The sequence below is a fragment of the Muntiacus reevesi genome, chromosome 20 (assembly GCF_963930625.1).
Source record: "Muntiacus reevesi chromosome 20, mMunRee1.1, whole genome shotgun sequence".
Lineage (NCBI taxonomy): Eukaryota > Metazoa > Chordata > Mammalia > Artiodactyla > Cervidae > Muntiacus > Muntiacus reevesi.
Window position 1 is genome coordinate 50,827,426 of NC_089268.1, and position 20,298 is coordinate 50,847,723.

At 51.6% G+C, this 20,298-nt stretch overlaps 1 protein-coding gene across 2 annotated transcripts; it reads left to right on the forward strand.

Moving 5' to 3' along the window:
- Positions 1 to 9,999: 9,999 nt before the first annotated feature.
- Positions 10,000 to 19,661, forward strand: SERPINB1 (serpin family B member 1). Of its 2 annotated transcripts, none has more exons than XM_065912333.1 (7): positions 10,000 to 10,154; positions 11,081 to 11,255; positions 13,629 to 13,766; positions 14,313 to 14,430; positions 15,706 to 15,848; positions 15,932 to 16,099; positions 18,404 to 19,661. In XM_065912333.1, exons 2-7 carry the CDS (start codon positions 11,088 to 11,090, stop codon positions 18,803 to 18,805), a joined length of 1,137 nt encoding a protein of 378 aa, XP_065768405.1. In that variant the 5' UTR covers positions 10,000 to 10,154; positions 11,081 to 11,087; the 3' UTR covers positions 18,806 to 19,661. The 2 variants fall into 2 exon arrangements, with proteins under 2 accessions (XP_065768405.1, XP_065768406.1); XM_065912334.1 differs by lacking the exon at positions 10,000 to 10,154 and adding an exon at positions 10,556 to 10,845.
- Positions 19,662 to 20,298: the final 637 nt, after the last annotated feature.

Sequence of the window (20,298 nt, forward strand, 5' to 3'; positions counted from 1 at the left end):
CCCCACAGCTGAAAGCTATTCTCTAAAACGATCAGGCTAGGACGTGGGCCCATGCAACTCCCCCCTCTTTGAAGGTGGACCATCTGCTTCTACTAATACTCAGATCTTCAGAACCCTATCGATGAACATTGAGTTTGTGGTCAGTTAAAATTACAGGTGGTTTTTTTTCCCCACGTGAACTGCTCCTCCATAGGTCTGTCACCTATGACATTTGCAGAACTGATTCCTTAACATCTAAATTTAAAAGGTCACACTCTTTATGGCACTCTTCATGTTGGCTTGAGATGACCTTTCAGCCGGTGGAGTTCTTCTGCATCTCGATGCTCTCATCCCCTGCAACCGAGTTGTGTTTGGCAAGTTTGTGGTCTGTGTCCTTCTCAGCCTCCCTTTAAGCTGTCTGTGAGAGGGTGAGACAGACCACAGCACCCCCCGAGAGGCCCCTGGCTGAAGTGAGCCACACGTGAGGGGGCTTTCTATCATCCTGCCCTCTGAGTGATAACGAGACTTCCCGGTCGCCCACCCAGATCCTCGCTGCAGCCTCTGCAGCACGTCTGCCGTGTGCCTTATTTTCTCTCTTGTGTAATAGTTGTTCATACTAGGACTGGAACTTGTCTTCTCTGAGCTCCACTTCTATTGATTTTTTTAATTACTCCTTTTAAAAATTGATTTCTTCTTTATTATAGTTGATTTACAGTGTTAATTTCAGGTACGCAGCAAAATGATTCAGTTATTATATATAATTTTTCAAATTATTTTCCCTTATCGTGTTGTTTAGTTGCTGAATCGTCTCTGACTCTTTGTGACCCCGTGGACTGTAGCCTACCAAGCTCCTCTGTCCATGGGATTTCCCAGGCAAGAATACTGGAGTGGGTTGCCATTTGCTTCTCCAGGGGATCTTCCTGATCCAAGGATTGAACCCAGGTTTCCTGCACTGACAGGCATTGGCAGACCGATTCTTTACCTCTGAGCCACCAGGGAAGCCCTGCATTTTCCCTTAAACGTCATCACGAAACATTGAATATAGTTCTCGGCCACACAGTGGGTCCTTGCTGTTTATCCATTTTTACAGTGTAGTGTGTATATATTAATCCCAGATTCCTAATTTATCCATCCCCTCCCTTCCCCTATGGGGCTTCTCCAGCAGCTCAGATGGTGGAGCGTCTGCCTGTAATAAGGGAGACCTGGGTTCGATCCCTGAGTTGGTAAGGTCACCTGGAGAAGGTAATGGCAATCCACTCCAGTGTTCTTGCCTGGAGAATCCCAAGGACAGAGGGGCCTGGCGGGCTGCAGTCCACGGGGTCGTGAAGAGCTGGACCCGACTGGGTGACTGACGCACAAGCACACTCCCTTCCCCCTGGTGCCCAGGAGTTCATTTTTCTGTGTCTGTGCGTCTGTTCATTCGTATCACCTTTTTGGACCCCACATACGAGCGATATCGTGTGATGCTCGTCTTGGCCTGCCTCAGGTTGCTTAGTACGATCGTCCGCAGGCCCATTCATGTTGCTACGAAGGCTCCACGTCCATTTAGGCTAACGTCATTCTACCCTTTCCATCTGAGAAGCCTTTGGTCCTCCCACTTAGCACCAAGTGAGGCACTTTACAAGTCAGCGTCGCATCACCTGCCCACCCGCCCGCTTCGTTCTGGGGTAGAACCTCCGTTCACTTGTTCATGCATCTACCCAGCACCACTTCCGGAGCATCTACTGCGAATCTGGTTGGAGCTCTGTTCCCATGGTATGCCGCTCTGCTCCTAGGCAGGACCATTTCTGATGGCAACAGATGTGGACGCGAAAGAAAGTAACCTGGAACAAGAGGAGGCACCGGGAACTGCCTTGGGGAAGAGGTGGTGAGAAGAGGCCAGATCTGGGAGTCGTTGTCACTCCAGGAAGAGGTTAGAGCAGGACAAAGACCCTGGAGAAAGAGCCTTCTAATCGGAGACCCGGAAGGAAGCTCGATGCGATGAGGAGAAGGTGAGGTCAGAGGAAAACCTTGACTGAGCTATTTCACGGGCACAGTTAATTTTATGGATATTGCAGCTACCCTTGGGGAAGGAAACAGCAACCCACTCCAACACTGTTGCCTTGAAAATCCCATGGATGGAGGAACCTGGTAGGCTACAGCCCATGGGCTCACAAAGAGTCGGACATGACTGAGTGACTTCACTTTCTTTCACTAGTAATGGGAACTGAGCTGGATAGAAGCAGAAAGACTATTAACACTTGTGTGTTCCTGGTTTTTTGACATCTCAGCGGTCAGCGGTGGGTGTGTTGTGATGAAATTCCGCTCCCTGGAGGACAAAGCTGAGAGTTTTCCCCTAGGTTTGTTTTGCACCATTATCTAACAGAAAAGAAAAGGACCAACAGAAACTCTACAGGGGTTATTTTATGTGTTCCTGTGGCCTTAGTCACTTAAGTTTCTCAAGAAACTTAAGCATGAGAATGTAACTGATTAAGAATTTCCTGGGAGGGTCCAGTCACCTGCAACCATACCTCAGTCCCCAAAATTATTCATCGTTGTGCAATTACTGTCTCACCTAAATTTCTTAGACTATTTATAAGAAAACATTAGCATTTATAAAGTGATTTTGACTCATTTTCTTGTTGTTTTAACAAGTTAAGAATAAATTATTACACATATATATTAAGCAATTATTTAAATACGTATCAAGTTATTTTCACATTTCTCTTTTAACTGTAGTAAACAGTTTTGTACTTGGTTTAAAAATTATTTAAGTTTCAAATGTTTGCATGCTCATGGACTATTGTAAATTTTGTTTATATTTAGAGAATAATTATCTAAGCTAAAATAGCTTATTGTCTAGAGAGCAGTCTAACATGGTGATGCTGTGCTCATAGTGATCCCATCACCATATTCATAAAGCACCGCTGTGAGGTCTCTATCAGCCCCAGGCTTCAGGCTGATCAAGGGTATAACGATTCTTCTTTAGTTTCTTGAACTGAATCAGAAAACAGGTGAATGCAAAGTTACTTTTGAAGAGGAAAAGAAAATCAAGGTTTTTGTGGGGTTTCTGGATGGCCGACTTATTTGAAGGTGGAGACAAGTCTAAGAGGAACCCACTGCCCCTTTCAGGCTGTGTGAGCAGGAGGAATAATTCGGTCAGGAGGAGACCCCTTAGAGGATGGACAGCCCCCTTGGTCTTGTAGGATGGGCTGGCCAGGATGACTTGGACGGCATCAGCTTCAGTGGCGCCCACACGTGCCCCTGAGGGGAGAGGGTGACGAGGAGGCGCTTTAGGGACCTCAGGTTGGAAGAATGAGGTGCACCCCGTGTGTTCACGGGCCGACGCTCTCCCTTCAGCACAAGACTGGCCGCTGATGACCGACGCGTGGGCGCGCTCGCTGGCCCGGGTGCCTGTCTAGAATCTGACTCGTCTGCAACGACCGTGTCCTTCTAGCGCCTTCTGTCATCAGTTTCCCTTGAACATCTGATTTCTGCTTTCCCCAGCTCCTTTCCTAGAGAGTCTATTTCTCTCTGGAGCTCAGAGCTGGGTGTGCTCAGCTTTTCAAACGGCCACTTGGTACTTCAGATGACTGTGAGTCAAGGCTGGCGTTTTTAACAAGGTTATAGTGAAATGAAAATGAAAATTAAGGAGTAATAGAGGATTGTAAAAGAAAATAAGAGAAAAAAATAAAACAGGAAAAAAATTTTTTTCCTAATTAAAAAAAATAGTGAAAATATATGAAAATGAAAGTTAAGGAGTAATGGGGGAGTAATAGGGAATTTTAAAAGAAAAGAGAAAAAATAAAAAAGAAAAGGAAAAAAATTTTTTTAATTAAAAAAAAAAAGTAAAAATATATCTAGGAATTTCTCTGGAGCAGCTGCGGGCAGTGTGGGGTGGTTCAGTTCCAGACAGCTCCCCGTTCCAGCTGACTCTTCTCGGTATCTACAGGCCCTTGCGGTGTGGTCGGTGTCACCTGCAGGGATTTAATCCGTTGCAGCGGCCCCTTCGGAAGCGGCTCCCTCGTTGCTTTGGCTTCTGTTTGCAGGTCTCCTCAGGGTCTAACTCCCGCCCTGGCTCGGCGGGCGCAGGCGGTCTCCGGCTCAGCTTCGCTGGTTCAGTGGCTGCGGGGAGCGGGCGCTGCAGGCGGATGTCGCTGGCCCGCGGGGCGCGCGCCGGGCCCCGGCCGCTCCGGGTTTGCCCCGCTCTCGGCGCGCGCTCTCCCCGCCTGCGCTGCTCGGGCTCCCGGCTGCTCTGCATGGAGCGGGCCCTGCACTGCGCGCGGTTCCAGGTTCCGGGTCCTCCACGAGAGCGCGGACTCGGCTGGGCCTGCGTTTTGTAAGCCTGGCGTTTTTAAAGACGAGTCTAGATATTTACACGCTTAAGAGAACACTGAACGCATTGGTTTGTGGCCTCGATGAACGCCTTAAGTGCGCGGCCAGCTTGTCGCGGCCCCGCCCCCAGCTGCTCGGTCCGACTAGAAACTTCCGATCAAAACCAGGAGAACGGCACTTTCGGCTGCCCTGCACAGCGCCCCCTGGTGGCCGCTCGGAGGACAGGCCCTGCGCTCTCGCCCTCAGGCCGCCCAGCCTCGCCCTCTCCGCCCGCTCCTTGCTGAGGGTCTCCTCCCCGCCCTCTGTGGTCACGGCTGCACGGTCACGCAGCATTCCAGCTGCGCGCCCAGCATCACGGAGGCCACCGGAGGGCCGGGAGAGGACGTGACCGCCGGTTGGCCGCTGAGCTGGACCCGAGCAGCGGGAGGTTTTCACTCCCCTCCTCCTCCTTGGAATGCATGTCTGCCCACTGCTCTTGCAAGAGAAGGCTCTTCAAGGGCTTTTCAGATCAACTGTGAAATTATGATGAAAGCAGCTTGTCAAGTATTTTGAGCTGTGTTGATCTGTTGGATCACTTGACATTGCTTCATTTGCTTTTTTCCGTGACATATAACCCGCAGATTATGAGGATAATGGACAGTTACACCGCATGCACCCAAGTGGCGCAGGTCAAGAGGTCAAACTGGCCGCGCCATGCACCAGCCCGGCCCTGCCTCTCCTGTCCCGGCTCGCAGCCGCTCCTGGGATCTGGGGAGAGCGTCTCGCTTTTCTCTGTTGTTTTACCCCTTCCAGCTTATTCCAGCTTTCTTTAGGCTGATTCTGAGACTGATATAAATGAAATCAAGGTGAAATGTAGTCTTTTGAATTTGGCTTCTTTTCCTCAACTTAGGTTGTGGCGTTCCATGCATGTCGTGAATGCAGCAACAATTTGTCCATCTTGGTTGCTGTGTAGTATTCCACTCAACGGGTTCCCACTCTGCTGTTGGTGATTTTTGGGGTTCACCAGTAAGGCCACCTCCAACATTCTTGTAAATGTCTCCATGTGAATGTGAAAACATTTCTCTAGGAGAATTGCTGGGTCAACACTCCTAAAAATTGAACCTGAATAATAATTGAATTATTTTCCAAAATAGTTTTCCCAGTTTATAATCCACCCCGCACAGAAGTGAGAGAATTCCAGTGGCTCATCTGAAATTGTCAGAAATTTTTATTTTTGGCAATGTGGATGTAAGATATCTCATTTTGATTAAAGTTTGTACTTAACATGTTTTACACATTTATAAGCCATTTGGATTTCCTCTTTTAAAATGTGTGCTCATTTTTAAAAAGGTACTTTTTATGTGATTTGTACAAGTTAAACACACACGTGTGTGCACACATACATTTTCTTTGAAATAGTTATTGGGATTGGCATTGATTTTAAAAATCAGTCAGAGAAAAATGACTATCTTTACAATATTGAGTTCTACTCAATGAATGTGATATATTTCTTCATTTAGTTAGATTTTTAGAAATTTTTCTTAATAATACTAAAATAATTTTGTGTAGCAGTTCTACATATGTTTTATTAGAAATATGTCCAGGAACTTGACTTTTTGATGCTATTTTAAATGGTATTTTTCTTTAAATTCATTTTATTTGTTGCTAGTTGATAGAAATACTGATATTTAGTCATTCTCTTGCTAAACGTGTTTAGTAAACCCAAGTACAGAGTTGGATAACATGATTAGTCCACTTGTCCTAATGGCCACACTATAGCAAACACTGCCCCTAACAAACTTAGGGTGGATCTGAAAACAGGTATTTACAAAATCGGACCATTCAGTTCAGTTCAGTCACTCAGTCGTGTCCGACTGTTTGTGACCCCATGAATCGCAGCACGCCAGGCCTCCCTGTCCATCACCAACTCCCGGAGTTTACTCAAACTCATGCCCATGGAGTTGGTGATGCCATCCAGCCATCTCATCCTCTGTCGTCCCCTTCTCCTCCTGCCCCCAATCCGTCCCAGCATCAGGGTTTTTTCCAACGAGTCAACTCTTCGAATGAGGTGGCCAAAGTATTGGAGTTTCAGCTTCAGCATCAGTCCTTCCAATGAACACCCAGGACTGATCTCCTTTAGGATTGGACCATATACTGGGTCAATTAAGCAGGTCCCAAAACATTCCTCCATACCGAGGTAATATAGGAGTCATGTTCCCCAACCAGAATACAGTTACCCCGGGGGTCAGTAACGTAAGGACAGCTGGCTCTCAGACAAACGCCGCAGACTGGAGCCAGTTTGGGATGTTCCCCTTACCATGAGTCTTGGGAACATAGCTGTGCGTCTTTGAAAAATCGATCCTGTGCCTTTTTGTTTGCACCTTGAACCTAAGATTGGCATGTCCCCACATCAGAGAGCGGATGGGAAACTTCTGCCCTGGATTTGGGGTCTGTGTGTGGCTGGGCATGGGAGAACAGGAAGGCTCTGGGGTCACCAGCTCCTCCCCATCCCTCTGGCCCACCCAGTGCAGTTAAGGGGGTGGACGAGCTGGGGGGCAAAGGGGCTCCGACCAGTTTCAAGCTGATTAATCCTGGTTGAGCACAGTGGGGAGCAAAGGCAGAAATAATTGCCAACATTTAATATGCTTCGCTGCTACTTTTTAGTAATTTCTGCTCAAGTACAACATACACGCAGAAAAGTACACGATGTATGCGTACAACTCAATACATTATCACAAAATCAACACACCCGTGTAACCACCGGGTAGGCTGCCAGCGCCCCAGAAGCCCCCTCCCGACCCGTGCTGCTCCCGCCGACCCCGCTGTGCTGAGAGTGACCGGGGTTTGTTCCCACGCAGCAGGAGAAGCTGAGGCAGACGGGAGCGCCACGCGGGAGGGGTGTAGGCACAGGGCCCTCGGTGCAGGAGGCAAGGGGTGCCCCGCCACGTCCCGGGGGCCCGGGGAGCACCCAGGCGCGCGGGGGGCAGAGGAGGAGCGGGCCCAGGCAGCGGCTCCCAGCCCTTGGCCGGGCTCTCGCAGGAAGGGATGGGTCGGACACGGTGGGGGCACTTAAGTGAGCTTGGGTCGGAGAGCTTCCATCGGTGGGCTCGGGCCCTCCGGGGATCTGAAGAGGGGTCCTTACAACTCTCTCTAGCCACCTGGGGCTGGGGCGCGTTAGGGCCAGTGCAGGTTTGATAAATGAGAGTCAGCAGGGTGGTCACCGAGCTCCCGGGTCCGAGGGCCAAAGGTGCCCTCACCAGAGGATCGTTCCCCACCTCCGGGACCCGCCTGCCTTGGGCTCGCACGCTCTCCAGGATCCAGGCCCCAGATGCCAGGGCGTCAAGGGGACAGAGAATAGGAGAACGTTGTCAGAGCACCCACCTTCCCCCGCGAGGGTCCCCGCCCCTCCGGACGTCTGACACCACAGGCGCTTCCGCCTGTTTCCGAGCGCGGGGAAACCAGCGGCGCAGCCCGCACCCCGCGCGCCACGACGCTGCGCGCCGCCTGGTGTGTTCATCTCCGCTCTTACGCGGCTCTGTTGTAGGGCGTCTCCATCCTTCTGCTTGGGCCTGACTCAGATCCTGCAGCTGCTGAACACACGGGCGCACGTCTCCAGGCGCTCACTCTCACGCGCGCTTCATCGGGCCTGTCCTGGGGACGAGATCACTGCTCCAGCCAGGCTGCTGCACCTCGGAGCTGAGCAGACTCGCCAGACACCTCACCAAACCGGCCACCACACATGTCCCATGATCTCTGGGGTAACTTGGAACCGGGCCATTGATGCTCAAGCCCGCAAGTGCCTCGGGCCACGCCCAGCACACGGGCTGATGGCTGGCTGGGGTGTAAAGCCCCTTCTGTCTGAGCCTGGTACAGGGTATGTACCCATGCCTATTAGGGCCTCCCTGGTGGTTCAGTTGGTGAAGAATCCGCCTGCAATGCAGGAGACCCCGCTTTGAGCCTTGGGTCAGGAAGATCCCCTGGCGAAGGGAAAGGCTACCCACTCCAGTATTCTTGGGCTTCCCCTGTGGCTCAGCCAGTAAAGAATCCGCCTGCAATGTGGGAGACCTGGGTTCGATCCCTGGGTTGGGAAGATCCCCTGGAGAAGGGAAAGGCTACCAACCCCAGTATTCTGGCCTTGGGAATTCCATGGGCTGTATAGACCATGGGGTCCCAAAGAGTTGGCCACAACTGAGCAACTTTCACTTCACTTCACTTCATGTCATATTTGACTCAGGCTACTAACTTCAGTTCAGTTTAGTCACTCAGTCGTGTCTGACTCTTTGCGACCCCATGAATCAGAGCACGCCAGGCCTCCCTGTCCATCACCAACTCCCGGAGTTTACTCAAACTCATGTCCATTGAGTCGGTGATGCCATCCAGTCATCTTATCCTCTGTCGTCCCTTTCTCCTCCTGCCCCCAATCCCAGCATCAGGGTCTTTTCCAATGAGTCAGCTCTTCGCATCAGGTGGTCAAAGTATTAAGAGTTTCAGCTTCAGCATCAGTCCGTCCAATGAACACCCAGGACTGATCTCCTTTAGGATGGACTGGCTGGATCTCCTGGCAGTCCAAGGGACTCTCAAGAGTCTTCTCCAACACCACAGGTCAAAAGCACCACTAACTTCAGGTGAGCACAAATATAAAATGTCAGAGGAAAAAAAAACCCAGAAAGTTCAGAACCTGTTTTTCCTTGGTTTTTGTGTCTGGGATTTTAGTTTAACAGCATTTCAGCACAGCCTCTTACTCTTGACTTCCTTACCCACAAAGACCTCTTGCTAGAAGCTGATGAGTGGTCCTCGGTTCTGTGAGAGATAGTGGAGAGGTTACTGATTTTAACAAACCACTGGTCTTAACTATGACTGATTTTCAATAAATGCCGGTTTCTTTATTCTAATCAGCTCTGAAACATTGTGCAATCTGAGTTATTGAAGTCTTATTGTTTTGTTTTGGTTAAATGATGAAAAGTATTTTTATCTCTTATTACTGGGTTTTCCTTTGCCTCTTTTTTTAAATAAGCAAATTCACAGAGTAAAAACAAAACCCACAACTCAGTCACACTGCATTATTTATACTGCTTTACAAATAAGATCTTTCCTTTGCTCCCTTTTCATGCTGAGATTTGTAACACAGCTTGGGGGAAGTTTCAGATGCAGAATCATTAGGCAGTCTCAAGTATCAGTTTTGCTGAAATTGCACAGCCAGGCATTTAAAGTGGGAAAAACCGAAAAGAACTTAGAGAAAGAGTTCCTGCTTTCATTGCTCACTCACAGTCACTCTAACAGTACGTGTGGGGAAACTGGTCAGTGTGCATTTCAGTATCGTGTAATCAGTAAGAAGCACTTTATTCACAGGAATGGGCGTTCTCACGGTGTGTGAGCAGTTATGCGTTACCCAGCCCGGTGGGGTCCTCACTGGCCAGGGGAGTCTTGGGGCTGAATTCACTGGACACCCGAGCCAGGGACCTGGGCGATGTTGCTTGGGACTGATTCTATTTTCTCTCACCCTGAGGGCCCCTCCTCACCACCCCCACCCCCGCACCCCATAACCTCAGAGGCTGGAGTGTACAGATGAGACTTCAAAGAGGCTGGTGTGCCCTCTGAGAGGTGACGCATCGGCTTCTCGGTCATTCACACCTTACTAGGAAAGAGCTCATCTTGACAGAGGTGACAGGCCCTTGACAGAGCCCTGCGTTTCCCGGAACTCAGGGGTGCTGATCCCCAGAAGAGCGCTGCGCGCGCGCGGCTCACCGCCCCGGGCACCGCCCAGATCCGACTCGGGAGGTGAATCAGGGGGCAGGGCGCCCGCCCCGCCGCCCGCTCCGCGGCTATAAGGGCCGCGCTCCGCCCGTCCCAGACCCCGCCCCGCCCAGGCAGCCGAGCAGCGGGTAAGGCCGGGCAGGGAGCCGGGCGGGCGGGACAGGCTCCGGTCCGCCCGCGCCCCGCGGGGTCCCGCAAACGGCGGTCACCCCGGCCCGCCGTGCGCCCAGCCCCGGGGTCCCCGCGCTGCGCCCGGTCGCTCTGGGCCGGGAGCCCCGGGGTCCCCGCGCTGCGCCCGGTCGCTCTGGGCCGGGAGCCCCGGGGTCCCCGCGCTGCGCCCGGTCGCTCTGGGCCGGGAGCCCCGGGGTCCCAAAGGCGGAACCTTCTCCCCCTCTTCCCGAGCTGTGTGCGCGGCCCGGCCCAGGCCCAGCCGCTCCTCCTTCCTCTTTCCTGTGGTTGGAGGCGCGGAGGCGATTTCTCAGCGACAGTAATGATTCAGCTGTGACTCACTTGCGGGGCAGCCGCCGGCCGTTCCCCTTCCTCGGCCGAGTGTGGGGCTGAGAGGGAGGCCCGGCGGGACGGGGCCGGGCCGATGGGCCAGGGCCAGCGGCTGCACCTGCAGACCCCGCTGCCGGCGGGAGGGACAGGGTTTCTGGTCACCTTCTCCTCGTCTGGCCGCTCGACCTGCCTCGGGGCCTGTGTTGGGTTTCCGAACTTTTACACCCTGGAGACTGGGGACAGGACCTCTCCAGACATCAGACAGTGAACCCCCAAACGAAGGTCATCCTGTCTCCTTGCTGGAATTTGCTTCCTTGGGTGGCAAGTGGCTCTGATTTTTAAGGAAAACTCGGATCCCATGTCAGCGCTGAGCCCTTGGCCAGTCTCCCAGGCGCCCACACCCGTGCACGCGGGTTCTTGCCCTCCTAGAAAGAGAGGGAGAAAGGACAAGTTTCAGTGAACTTCAGGGGGGTGGCCCAAGCTGAGAGGAGACGGGGTGGCCTTGCTGATTCGCTTGTGCGGCCGCAGGCAGTTCAGGCTCTGCTCTGCCTTGCAGCCTCATCATGGAGCAGCTGAGCGCAGCAAACACCCGCTTCGCTGTGGACCTGTTCCTCACCCTGACCGAGCGCAATCCTGCTGGAAACATCTTCATCTCCCCCTTCAGCATCTCGTCAGCGCTGGCCATGGTCTTTCTGGGGGCCAGAGGCGACACCGCGGCACAGATTTCCAAGGTCAGCAGAAACTAGCCAGAATAGTCTGCTTTCCCGGCTGAACCCCGCCACAGCCTGGACCAGAGGCTGTGCCTTTGAGCTTTTGCAGTGCGTTTGTGGGCTTCCTGGATGGCTCAGTGGTCAAAAATCCACCTGGAACGCAGGAGACTCAGGCAGACTCAGTTTCAATCCCTGGGCCGGGAAGATCCCCCTGGAGGAGGGCATGGTAGCCCACTCCAGTATTCTTGCCTGGAGAATCCCATGGACAGAGGAGCCTGGGGGGCTACAGCCCATAGGGTCGCAAAGAGTTGGACTGAAGGGGCTTAGCAGGCATGCGCGACAGTGCGTTTGTAGAACTGCGTCTCGGTGTTCAGGGTTGTGGGTCATGTTGTACGTTACGCTTCTCGAGGTCAGACTTCCAGAAAAAGCCCCAGGGAAAATCCACTTGGATGCAGGCTGTCATTCACGAGCCAGTCTCTACCGAGCACCTGCGATGGGGAGGCTCTAGTGGTAAAGAAGCCGCCTGCTAATGCAGGAGATGTGAGAACCTCAGATTCAATCCCTGGGTCGGGAAGATCCCCTGGGGGAGGAAATGGCGACTCACTCCAGTGTTCTTGCCTGGAGCCCACAGAGTCGCAAAGAGTCAGACAGGACTGAAGCGACCTCACATGCATGCATGCATGAGACAGATGGTGTTTTTTGTTGGGCTGAGCAAGTGTCAAGTGTGGAGTGTTAGTTGCTCAGTTGTGTCTGACTCTTTGCGACCCCATGGACTATAGCCCACCACTCTCCTCTGTCCATGGGATTCTCCAGGCAAGAGTACTGGAGTGGGTTGCCATTTCCTCCTCCAGGGGATCTTCCCGACCCAGGGGTCGAACCTGGGTCTCCTGCACTGCAGGCAGATTCTTTACCAGCTGAGCTACTGGGGAAGCCCAGTGGAGTCTCCCACATTTGGGGAAATCACAGGGGTCAGCACGTCCGGAGTGCAGTGGGTCAGCCTCGCCCTGGGAAACCTGCCTTTGCGACCACGGTGTCTCCCCGGGCTGAGGACAGAGCAGTAAGGAGACTGGCCGCCCCCTGCCGCCTGCAGCTTCTGCCCCAGCATCGCATCGGCTTGGCTCTCGGGTCAGCCAGGGCACCTCCTCCCCCAGGACCGTCTGCGTTCTGCTTTGCCTGTGACGCCGGCTCCTCCAGCAGCGCCTGCGGGGTCTCGTCCCTTGTGAGCTTAACGACGTCTGGTGGGGAGGCTGAGGGGCCACGAGAGCGTGGCCCTGTGCTCCTGGCCATGGGCCTGGCCCAGGCGTGTCCTGTGTGGGCAGGAAGGCCCTTCAGGGAGACGAGGGGGCGACGCGGAGGCCCCGCCTGTCCTTGGGGGGTGTGGAGGGCACCGGTGTGCTGGGCCTGCTTTACTCTGAGTGGGGAACTCTGACTCCTCGAAAGGTAGGGTGTCCGCCAAGCTCTTTCTAGCGCCCGCATCACAGGTCACACTGCACCTGCAGCCAGGGAAGGCCCAGCCCGGATTCAGGGTCACTGGCCTGTTGCAGAGGCACAGCTTCCATGTCTGTACTTGATGGAAAAGCAGCGCTTCCCATCACTCAAGATACAGAAGCGTTTGAAAGTTTTCAAAAATCTACTTAAAAAAAAAAAAGAAAAATCCCTGGTACTGGGAACTGTTAGTTGCCCCTGCAAGGAAATCTGAGCTGCTGTTTGGAGGTTTCCCAGGAACCTCATAACCTCAGTGATGAGCAGGCTTAAGTTCTCCCCCCGTTTCCACTGAAGAGCTGCATCCCAGTGCCCACATACACGCACCACGCATCAGGGAGAGGCCGGCCTTCGTGCACAGGAGAGCTTTGTTCTTTATGCCTTAAAAGAAGGAACCAGCCCAGGCCTCATAAAACCATAAAGTGACTCTTGCTGTAACTGATATGCGGAGAATTAAACTTTTGCCCGGTGTTAAGTTTAATGAAATTGTTTTTAAGCAAGTGAGTTACTGACGCTGGTAAGGCAATTAAAAAACCTCTCAATCTCTACTACCTTTGCGTCCTTGCATAGCTGATGATTCTTTTATCTACTGTTTATTTCTGAGGACTTTCAGTAAAATTCTATTTGTACAAATATACTTATGAACATACCATTTATGATTGGGGAAGCAGATTTGTATACATGTTTAGTTTATTAACCACTCATATTTGTGCATCTGTAATTATATCAAAAAAGTGATGCAAAAGGGCAGCTTTCGATATACTTACTATGTTTCATGAAGCTGATGCATTTTGGATTTTGCTGATCAATCATTAGTACTAAAACATATTAATTTGATGGGAGCAAATTCCAAGGCACCAGTTCATAATTTCAAAATCCATGGTTATAGAAATAATATTTCCTTTATTTTAGGCTCTCCATTTCGAAGGGGTTGAGGAGATTCATTCAGGATTTCAGAGTCTGAACGCTGATATCAACAAGCATGGTGCGCCCTACACTCTGAAAGTCGCCAACAGGTTATTCGGAGAGAAAAGCTACAATTTCCTCCCTGTGAGTGCTGTGCTGTTTGTGTTCTCAAACTCGAAAGACCATGCAGACTTTTTGCCCCGCACAGTCAAGTCACACAAACCAGTTTTAATTTTTATAAACGTTCAGAAAAATGATCCGGAGTGAAAACATAACCAACAGTATTCCCCTCGGTGGATGCGATTTCGCTTTCTCATCTCCACAGTGAAAAGAGCAACCTTGACTGCTTTCCTAAAGAAACCAAGAGTGAATCCCGTCATTCACTTCCAAGTACAATCAGTATTTGCTTGTTTATGAAAATGTTAGTCAAAGAATAGAAAAGAATTGGTAAATTTTATACAACACCAAAACTGCTGAACTATACACTTAAGAGTGGTTAAGATTGTCAATTGAATGTTATGTGTTTTTCACCAGAATAAAAAAAAAAAGTAGAAGAGCTAGAATTTTTGTTGTTGTTACAATGAAGTATACCTTTGGGGATTATTTCTGTTGCTTTTAAGGATTTTAGAGAACCATTTCTGTATGGAGAAGGAGTTACTCAAGACACCTCCTCTTTCTTTTCTTAAACAGGAGTTCTTAGCGTCAACTCAGAAAATGTACAATGCTGAGCTGGCCAGTGTGGACTTTCTGCAGGCCTCCGAGGATGCGAGGAAGACCATTAACGAGTGGGTCAAAGGGCAGACGGACGGTGAGCGAGGGCAGCGCTGGCCGCCCACCGGGTCCATCCTTCCCTCCGCCCGCCTCTCCCCCTTCCCTCGCCTCTCGGCCTGACCCTGGGGTCCCCCTTCCCTGCCCAGGGCTGGACAGCTCTCAAACACAGGCACCTCTCAACGTGGAAATGTAAACGTGGTTTTAACTGAAGATGCTAAAAGTTTCTTCCCTGTAAGTTCCCCAAACTGCGTTTAAAAGTTGAAACTAATATTGAATGCAGCATAAAGGGGTGAAGACCTCGTGACCCAATATCCACAAGCCGCTGTGGTCGTGTTTTGTACCAACACCGCGTCTAAGGAATCAGGCTGTGTCTCTGGTTCGTGTCTCCGTTGTAGTCACGGAATGGTCAAGGCACCCACAGCGGCCGTCGCAGCCACATGCATCACAAGTGGGGCTGTGTGTCCGCAGAGGACCTGTCCTACCTCTTAGACGTCTGTTAAAAGCTTCCCTGTGGGAGTTAGGCGACCACTTGGATGATTTGAAGAAGCGATTTATTTATTAATGACTAAAAACACTTTAGTTAAGAAATTTTTCCTTTTCTGGAAAAGAATGGCCTGTCTCCAGATGAGGCCCACTGGTTATCACACATCCCAGAAAAGGAGAGTCTTCCTGTTTTTAGCCCTTTAACCCAACAGCTTGTTTCGAAGCCTCGCCCCTCCGGGGTAGTTTGTTTCCCCTGAGCCGCCCCTCGAGCTGGTGCGTTTGTCTGTCTGTCTGGTCTTGGCGGTGGCGTGCGCTCCGCAGGTGCGGTGTGTGGGCTTAGCTGCCCCGAGGCTTGTGGGATCTTAGTTTCCCAAGCAGAGCTGGAATCTGCATCACCTGCATTGGAAAGCGGATTCTTAACCACGCAACCACCAGGGAAGTTGGTTAACTTACAGTGGAAGCATCCCAGGGGGCTTAGCTAACTTAGTGACATGTGACAGGACATTGAGTAGAAGGAAGCATTTGAATTGGATTTCAGTGCTAATCAAGTGTGTTAGTCGCTCAGTCATGCCCAACTCTTTGCGACCCCATGGACTGCAGCCAACCAGGCTCCTCTGTCCCTGGATTTTCCAGGCAAGCATACTGGAGTCGGTTGCCATTTCCTTCTCCAGGGGATCTTCCCGACCCGCAGATTGAACCCCAGTCTCCTACACTGCAGGCAGATTCTTCACCAACTGAGCTATGAGGGAAACCCAGTGCTAACCAAAGGTCCACTCAAAGTTGGAATTCTGATAGGAGGGTTTTTAAAAAGCTAAGTTTGTCCTTTTAGGGAAAATTCCGGAGCTCCTGGCCGCAGGTATGGTTGGCAGCTTGACGAAGCTGGTGCTGGTGAATGCCATCTATTTCAAAGGGAACTGGCAGGAGAAATTCATGGTGGAGGCCACCAAGGATGCGCCTTTCAGACTGAATAAGGTGAGGGGGGATGACTGTCTAGGTGACTCTGTGCTCCGAAGCCACACGGATAGTGATGGGCGATCTGTGTTCTGATTGTTCAGAAAGAAACAAAAACGGTGAAGATGATGTATCAGAAGAACAAGTTTCCCTTCGGCTACATCAAGGACCTTAAGTGCCGGGTGCTGGAGCTGCCCTACAAGGGCAGGGAGCTCAGCATGGTCATCCTGCTGCCGGAGGACATCCAGGATGAGGCCACGGGGTTGAAGAAGGTGCGGCCCCGCTCCCCGCGCGGTGCACAGACCGTGTGTGTGTGTGTGTGTGTGTGCGTGCACATGTGAGCATGTGTGTGTATGTTCCCGCGAGTGCATGCGAGCACCTGTGTGTGTTCACATGCGTGTGAGCATCTGTGTGTTCACGTGTGTGAGCATCTCTGTGTGTTCACACACGTGTGAGCGTCTGTGTGTTCACACGTGTGTGAACATCTCTGTGTGTGTTCACATGTGTGTGAGCATCTCTGTTCACACGTGTGAGTATCTCTGTGTTCACACGCCTGTGAGCATCTGTGTGTTCACACATGTGTAAGCATCTCTGTGTGTGTTCACATGCATGTGAGCATCTCTCTCTGTGTTCACACGTGTGAGCATCTCTGTGTTCACACACGTGTGAGCATCTGTGTGTTCACTCATGTGTGAACATTTCTGTGTGTGTTCACATGCGTGTGAGCGTCTGTGTGTTCACACGTGTGTGAACATCTCTGTGTGTGTTCACATGTGTGTGAGCATCTCTGTTCACACGTGTGAGCATCTCTGTGTTCACACGCCTGTGAGCATCTATGTGTTCACACATGTGTAAGCATCTCTGTGTGTGTTCACATGCATGTGAGCATCTCTCTCTGTGTTCACACGTGTGAGCATCTCTGTGTTCACACACGTGTGAGCATCTGTGTGTTCACACATGTGTGAGCATCTCTGTGTGTGTTCACATGCGTGTGAGCATCTCTCTCTCTGTGTTCACATGTGTGAGCATCTCTGTGTTCACACACGTGTGAGCATCTCTGTGTGTGTTCACATGCGTGTGAGCATCTCTGTGTGTGTTCACACGTGTGAGCATCTGTATGTTCACATGTGTGTGAACATCTCTGTGTGTTCAAATGTGTGTGAGCATCTCTGTTCACACGTGTGAGCATCTGTGTGTTCACACATGTGTGAACATCTGCGTGTTCACACGCATGTGAGCATCTGTGTGTGTTCACACATGTGTGAGCATCTCTGTGTGTTCACATGCATGTGAGCATCTCTCTGTTCACACGTGTGAGCATCTCTGTGTGTTCACACGTGTGTGAGCATCTCTGTGTTGACATGCATGTGAGCATCTGTGTATGTTCACACATGTGTGAGCATCTCTGTGTGTTCACATGCATGTGAGCATCTCTCTGTTCACACGTGTGAGCATCTCTGTGTGTTCACACGCCTGTGAGCATCTGTGTGTGTGTGGAAGAGGCAGAAGTGTGAAGAGGGCAGGTTTTCTTCTGTGTGTCTGTCCTGTTGTGCTTTTCCGTTCCCCTCCTACTAACCGTCCTGTTGAGCGGGGTCTGATGTTAGCCATCTGCAGCTACAGCATGTGTGAGAAGCTGGGTGTTCCTTCTTTCAGCTGTATTTCCACGGTTGTCCCTCCCTGACTGTAGAAAAGAAGGTCGGGGATTAGCGGCATCAGTAGGGCCGAGCGGCGTGGCTGTGATCCAGTGGAGCAGCAGACAGGGCAACCACAGGCGCGGGCTCCCACGGCTCACCCTGCGCCCGCCGTTCTCTGCAGGGTGACCCACGCTTAGGACAGGGCTCCCAGCAGGTGCTACGGTTGGTTACCCCATTTCAGACGAGGACCTAGATCTGTTTCTGGTTTTACCAATGTTGTTGTTGTTCAGTCGATAAGTCGTGTCTGACTCTTTGCGACCCCATGAGCTGCAGCCCGCCAGCCTTCCCTGGCCTTCACTATCTCCCAGAGTTTGCTTAAACTCATGTCCATTGAGTCGGTGATGCCATCCAAACATTTCATCCTCTGTCATCCCCTTCTCCTCCCACCTTCAATCTTCCCCAGCATCAGGGTCTTTTCCAGTAAGTCGGCTCAGGTGGCCCAAGTATTGGAACTTCGGCTTCATGAGCTACGTCTATTAGGACAACTTCAGCTGTGTGAAGTTTGCAGATGATCACTGGGACGCAGATAAATAGAAGAAATAGAAGAAAGCTTTAAAAATTACCCCCTGTGTCAGTCAGTTAGGGTAGTAACAGCCATGACGGTGGGTGGTCCAGCGTGGCAGAGGCTCAGTCAGTCCTGGGTGGGGGCGAGGGTTCCTGGGCCTCGTCTCCATCCGGGGGCCCTTGGTGCCGGGGAACGCGGTTCTGTTTATTATCACCAAGCAGCCGGAAAGGCGTGAAATCCCCAAGTGGAACCTGTTTTGGTGCAAACATGAAGGAAATAGCGAACAGTGGATAGGCTGTCTGTTCGTCTGAACAACGCCTTATTGACTGACTTCCATAGCATGGGTTCAGCTCTTCTTTTCACCTATTCTATTCCAGATTGAACAACAGCTGACTCTGGAGAAGCTGCAGGAGTGGACCCGACCCGAGAGCCTGGACCTCCTCGAGGTCAGGGTCCAGCTGCCCAGGTTCAAGCTGGAGGAGAGTTACGACCTCAAAGAGCCCCTGGCCCGCCTGGGTGCGCCGGATCTCTTCAGTAGCAAGGCGGACCTGTCCGGCATGTCGGGGGCCAGGGACCTCTTCATATCGAAGGTGGTCCACAAGTCCGTCGTGGACGTGAACGAGGAAGGCACGGAGGCGGCGGCCGCCACGGGGGCCATCGCCGAGTTCGCCATGCTGCTGCCGGAGGAGGAGTTCGTTGCCGACCACCCTTTCATCTTCTTCATCCAGCACAAGCCCTCCTCGCACATCCTGTTTCTAGGCAGGCTTTCCTCTCCATAGAAGCTAGAGATGTTAATGCAAGGTCAAGCCTACAGCTCTTTGCCTGCCCTGTAGATGGTGACCATTCTCATATGTCTTTACCCGTAAAGTACTATTCGATAATGAATCTTTACTCTCCTTTGTAAGCTTAGCTCTGTTGGCTGTTCACACCAATTAACTTGGCATGGGTATCTGTTCTTTTTTTATACTGAAAAATCCCGTGATTTCTCTTGAATGCATTGAGTTAAAAAAAAAGAAAGAAAAAATCAGATGTGTAGATCCTTGACAGTGTAGCAGTCTATGAAGTTGCTATACTCTCCCGAGAGCCGTGGGGGAGAGTGGTCATGCCGTCCTCTGTTTTTAAAGATAGACTTTTGGAAGGCACAGTAGAGAGATGTCCTGATAGCTGAAGGGAGGCTTCAGCAGATACTCAGTTGAAATGCAGGCGAGTGCCCCCATTGAGGGCCAGGGTTGTGAGACAGACTTGCCTCGGTGAGGTCTCTGACCCTGTGTTCAGCCCTCCAAGCTGGTGGTAACCCATGGCCTCCCGCGTCTGCTCCCCCTTGCTCCTCCGGATACACGTTATGAGGGGTCACGAGGAGTCAAGCAGTAGGTGTCTTATCAGGAAAGAAGCCAAGAAACGACAACAAGGTCTCACTGCTAACTGGCTTCTCCCACGTTTTCTGATAAAAGCTCTTGACGCCCATCATCTGACATGGGGCTTTATGGCAGCAGGACCGCTTTATGCGGGGCTGTGGAGGGAGGCGGGTGACAGGGTGCTCTCTCTTGAATGTCAAGCTGCGCCTTGAAATGCTGCATCTCCTTGCTCTCGTGAAGCTGGTGGGTTGGTTCATAAAGTTTCCTAAGATCGTGCAAACCAGACTGACGTCAGTCCTCTTCTTGTTTCTTGCTGGTCTCAGGCAAGCCAAGCCTGCAGAAGGGGGTTCTGGGCCTGACCTGTGCTCACATCTGGCTGATACGGAGTGAGTGCACCGCACACAAACAAAATTCCAGCCACCCTCACGTTGGCAGGCGTGTGTCCTCCTTCTGATCTTAAGATACTCCTAGCACCTGCCACACCCCGGGTCCTCTTGGCTGCAGGGACCACGAGGAAAGCCACAGTTGTCGGTCCCGTTTTGCTCCTCAGTCCAACATCTACTCAGCGATTTAGAGTAAATCCTGTTGATCAAGTTACATGGGCCCAAGCAGCTCTGCTCGAATCCTCCCTTTTTGTGTCTGAGGGGACAGGCCCCTGGACTACCGTCAGCTGGTGAAGTCAGAACAATCAGGAATTTGAGAGCAGGGTCTAGATCTGGTCCTTTTTTTTTTTTTTGCCTCGCTGCCCGTAGCAACCAGGGGTGGGAGGAAGCGGTGCCTTGTGGCCGTGGCAGTCAGAGCGTGGAGTCCCAACCACTGGGCCACCAGGGAAGTCCCCCAGGTTGTATCTGATGTGGAGAATGTGCACCTCTCATAATGATGAGTGAGATAACCCAGAAAACCCTGGAGGCCAACTG